Source organism: Pinus tabuliformis, chromosome 1_1 (assembly GCF_031772625.1).
Source record: "Pinus tabuliformis cultivar Carrire ecotype Pingquan chromosome 1_1, CPIR1, whole genome shotgun sequence".
Classification (NCBI taxonomy): Eukaryota; Viridiplantae; Streptophyta; class Pinopsida; order Pinales; family Pinaceae; genus Pinus; species Pinus tabuliformis.
Window position 1 is genome coordinate 796,227,018 of NC_142297.1, and position 4,799 is coordinate 796,231,816.

The window sequence follows — 4,799 nt, forward strand, 5'->3', positions numbered from 1 at the left end:
CGCAAAATAGAGACAATTTTTTTACCTTGGGAAACCCAACCTTAAGAGAAAACACAACAATCTTTTCTTGAGAAGAAATTGTCTAATCAACAAAGTTTACAAATCAAAAATTTGTCTAGAAATTTGAGCCAATATACAAGTCAAAATGCCAGTCAAATGCGGTCAAATAATAACAAGTCAATGCTCATCAAACCAGTGAAAATACTCAGAAGTCAACGCTAGTCAAATTGTCATCCTGTGATCAAACTTTGGCTCTGCGGTCAACCCTAGGCCCTGTGGTCTATGATCAAAAGTTCATACGTGCAACCTTGTCAAATTTGTGACCAACCCTTCACACTTGCGTCCTTCGCTGCAATGAAACTCGATTGTACTTCAATCAAACAACTCTCACACATGCGGCTGGTCAAGCAATTCAGAAACTCGGTCAACTCGACTGGTCAAACTGTCCTTCCTTCTCACACATCTAGCCAAGAGAGAGAGAGATAGAAATGAAGTTGACATGATCTACAAAACATATTTCTCCTTTGTTGACTTTCTCCTCCACTAAAAAAGATTCAATGAGCTTTCTATGTTGAGTGATTTTCCTTTCACATGCCTATCTATTTATATCTCTGTTTTACAACTCGGCCGAGTTGAAACCGAAACGGCCGTTTCGGACCGAGTCAAACCCCAAAACACTGACCCGGCCAGCAACCCGGCTCGGCTGACCGAGTCATAGCTGACTCGGTCAACCCGGCCGGGTCCGTATTGACTCGGCCGAGTCATTAAAAGCACGGCTGGGCAGCGTATTTTATGAATTAAATTCACTTTTTTGCTGTTTTTTGGTAAAGTTAAGTAGGGTTTGTGGATTCCAAAGGGTAATGGTAGATTGTTAAATGATTTTGGGGTCCATTTCCCCCTCCCAAACTCTATTTAAGACAGCCAAATGCTCTCATTTCACTCACAGCAGTCTTATGCATTTGAGTGAGAGTCTTCTTTGAGAGTTAGTGAGCAGTTCTTGAGCTTGTTTTGGAGCAGCAGTGAGGAGTCTTGGAGGAGCATTGTAGCTGGAGTGACGAGCTTCTTGGGCAGCCATTTGGAGCAGCATTGAGGAGCTGATTCTTGGAGCAAGCTTGAGGAGGCAGTTTGTGCCTGGAGGTATTTTTTTCCACCTCTATAAATCTGTTTTTACTTAGTAAATTTTAGGTGCATATCAAGATAGCTTAGAGAGTGTTTTTAGTCAAATAAATGAACATTGAATCAATTTTTTTATTTTTTTTCATTTTCAGATTGTTTTCCTAGTCAAAAAATGGCACCTAGAGCAAAAGATCCTGCTTGGGCATATGTTGAAATGGTTGATAGTGAGATGTGTTGCAAGTTTTGCCATAGGAAAATTAAGTCAGGTCCTGGGGGGATTCATAGGCTGAAACAACACTTGGCAGGGATTAAAGGCCAAATTACTGCATGTCCCTCTGATCAAATTGGGGAGATTATAAAGAATTTGGTGGAAAGCTTTGAAAAATTTAAAGAAGAAAAGACTAGGCAAAAAGAGATACAGTCTGAAATTGGGAGGAAGAGGGAGATACAAAGAATGATGGCTGCCAACCCCCACTATGAGTTTGAGGGTTCTTCCTCTATCCGTCAAACTGATGCATCAAACCCTTTCCGTTATGTTCCTCCCTCTTTTGCTTCTGTTCAAGATAAGGGAAAGGGTAGAATGAAGGGTGATGGGACTATCAAAAGTTTTTTCACTCACTCAAGCTCCTCTCCATCAGATGCACATGGTCCTGAAGTTAGTATTAGTAAAGGTCTTGCTCAACCAACTTTAGATGACCATTGGAAGAAAGAATTGAGGGAGACTGCTTGTGACTACATAGCTAGATGGTGGTATGATGCTGATATCCCCTTTAATGCTGCTCGTTCACCATATTATGAGCCTATGTTTGAGGCCATACATGCTGCTCGAAAAGGCTTCAAAGGCCCTACTATGCAAGAGCTAAGGGGGTTTCGTTTGCAGAAAGAAATTCAATCAATTAATGAGTATTTGCAAGATTTCAAGGAATCATGGGCAAGAACAAGGTGTACCATCATGTCAGATGGATGGACTGATCAAAGAAACCGTACCATCATAAACTTTCTTGTCTTCTGCCCACAGGGAACCATGTTTTTAAAATCAGTTGATGCATCTGATAAGGTAAAAGATGGCCACTTGTTGTTTCAGCTATTGGATGAGGTTATTGAGGATGTGGGGGTGGCTAATGTTGTTCAAATCATCACAGACAATGCCTCTAACTATGTTCTTGCTGGTAGACTGTTAGAGGAAAAACACAAGACCATCTTTTGGACCCCATGCGCTGCACATTGCATAGACCTCATGCTTGAGGATATTGGATAATTAGATTGGGTCAGAAACACTGTAGATAATGCCAAAAGCATAACAAAATTTATCTACAATCATACACTGGTTTTGAGTCTCATGAGGAAACACACTGGAGGCAAGGATATTATTAGGCCTGCCATCACTAGATTTGCTACACATTTTTTGACATTGCAATCTATGCTTTCCCAACATAGAAACTTGCAAAAGATGTTTTCCAGTGATGAATGGAATCAAAGCAGTTGGTCTAACAAACCAGAAGGCAGAGAATTGAAAAGGAAAGTCCATGATGAAACTTTTTGGAGAAAGGCAGCAGAGATTGTGAAGCTTGATGAGCCACTAGTTAAGGTGTTGCGGTTGGTGGATGGGGAAAGGTTGGCTATGGGATTCATTTATGAGGCTATGGATCAAGCAAAGGAGCAAATAAAGACAGCATACAAGGATAGAGTGCCAAAGTATGGGCCCATTTGGGCAATCATTGATGAAAGAAGGAACAATCAACTCCATCGCCCTATACATGCAGCTGGGTATTTTTTGAACCCACGGTATCATTATAAAGCTAAGGAGTCAGGAGCTTTGAGGGGGGAGGTCAGAGATGGACTGGTTGATTGCATTGAGCGCATGGTCCCATCGGAGTCTGATCAGCTGCTGATACATCAGCAGGTCACATCCTTCAGCAATGCAACAGGTACCTTTGGGAAGAACCTAGCAAAGATTGCAAGAGAAGCAGATGAGCCAGGTAAACAAAAATTTCAATTTTCAATTTCTTAATGGTTTTACTTTTTTTATTAAAGTTTGTTAAATCATTTATAATTTGAAAGTTAGATATAATTTGTAATTTTGTTGAGCTTCAGCCTTCATCTAACTCATAATTCATTACACTCCTATGTTTTTTGCAGCACAATGGTGGGAGGCCTTTGGTGGCCAGTGCCCTGAATTGCAAAGGTTTGCAATTCGTATTTTGAGTCAAACTTGCAGTGCATCTGGGTGTGAGCGCAATTGGTCTGTCTTTGAGAGGATTCACACAAAGAAGAGAAACCGTTTGGAGCAAAAACGGTTGAATGATCTAGTTTTTGTCCAATACAACCTTCGGCTCAGACGGAACCAATTGCTGAACAAAAGACCTGATTCAGATCCCATTGTGTTGGAAGACATTGATCCAACATCAGATTGGGTAGTGGAGAGTCGTCTACCAGAGTTTGATCCTGATGAGGATCTTGAGATTGATCAACTTGATGTTGAACATCCACTGCAGCCTGTTCAGTTGAATGCAGATCCCGATCCACCAGCCTCAGTCTCACAGCCAGCTAGTAGGACTCCAGTTGTAGGTGCTTCGCCTTCCTCTGCTCAGCCACGACAGAAGCGCAGCCGCATTTGTACTCTATCTCAGCTTGCATCTGCTGCACAGCCTAGTGGTACTGGCACCACTTCTACAGTTGCAGTTGGAGACGATGATGATGAGGAGGAGCCATGGGGCCCCTTGTCTGACTCTGATGATGATGATCCAGAGATTGGTCGAGATGATCTTGGCTCCTCTGGCAGTAGCTACTAGCCTCCTTGGTTATTTGTATTTTGTTTTGACTCTTGAGTCTTTGATCATGTATGACAGACTACAGTTGACTATGTATTTACTATTGCCATTGGGTACCATTTTGATATAATGGATTGGTTCATGAGCCTACTTTGATCATATGTTGTCTTCCATGTATATTATAATGTTGTGTGTTTGGAAACTTGAATGAAAATCTTTAAAATTATGTTTAAAATATTTAAAATTATGTTTTTTTATAAAAAAAATAAATATTTAATGTATTTTTTACAACGACCGAGTCATTGAAATCGAGCCGGCCGAGTCATTACCGAGTCGGAGTCGGAGTCGGAGTCGGAGTCGATCCTCGGCCGAGTCGGAGTCCGAGTCGGAGTTGTAAAACATTGATTTATATAAAGCTCTAAAGTTGAGTGGAAACCCATAGAGGTGGCTCTTCACCCCCTCACTTATGTAGCCTACATAATAACTCAACATTAGACTAGAATTGTTAACCCCACTAATGGGTAAAAACCTCATTAGATAAACAATTCAAATCTACTCTACAAAATAGATCACTCCACCCTAGAGCTAGCAATGTGAGTACTGCAGACCATTTACCCCTAGCCAAATTAGCATGGCCCCATGGTTGACTATATCAATATCCCCTAATCAAATTAGCATGACACCATGGGAGAAAGTCTGCCCCTGGGCCATCCACTCCTAGCCAAATCAGCACGGCCACATCGGTGAATGTATAATTCCCCCACTAGTCAAATCAACATGACCCCATGGGAGAATGTCTGCCCAATGCCACAAAAACATCAACAATTAAGCCCAATATTGCAACAACATTGAACAAAAAACTCATAACATACAACTCCTGCCTACCAAAGTGACCTCCTTTATCAATTATGG

At 41.4% G+C, this 4,799-nt stretch overlaps 1 protein-coding gene across 1 annotated transcript; it reads left to right on the top strand.

Annotated features, from left to right (window-relative positions):
- The first annotated feature begins 2,857 nt into the window (after positions 1 to 2,857).
- On the top strand, positions 2,858 to 4,084 carry LOC149216395 (uncharacterized). Its single transcript, XM_089391197.1, has 2 exons — positions 2,858 to 3,095; positions 3,256 to 4,084. The coding sequence occupies exons 1-2, from the start codon at positions 2,978 to 2,980 to the stop codon at positions 3,906 to 3,908; spliced, it is 771 nt and encodes a 256-aa protein (XP_089247323.1). The 5' UTR covers positions 2,858 to 2,977; the 3' UTR covers positions 3,909 to 4,084.
- The last annotated feature ends 715 nt before the right edge of the window (positions 4,085 to 4,799 follow it).

Coding starts and splice junctions, on each gene's coding strand:
- LOC149216395 (XM_089391197.1), top strand. CDS start 2,978: ATGGTCCCATCGGAGTCTGATCAGCTGCTGATACATCAGCAGGTCACA. Junction 3,096..3,255: donor AAGAGAAGCAGATGAGCCAG/GTAAACAAAAAT, acceptor TGTTTTTTGCAG/CACAATGGTGGGAGGCCTTT.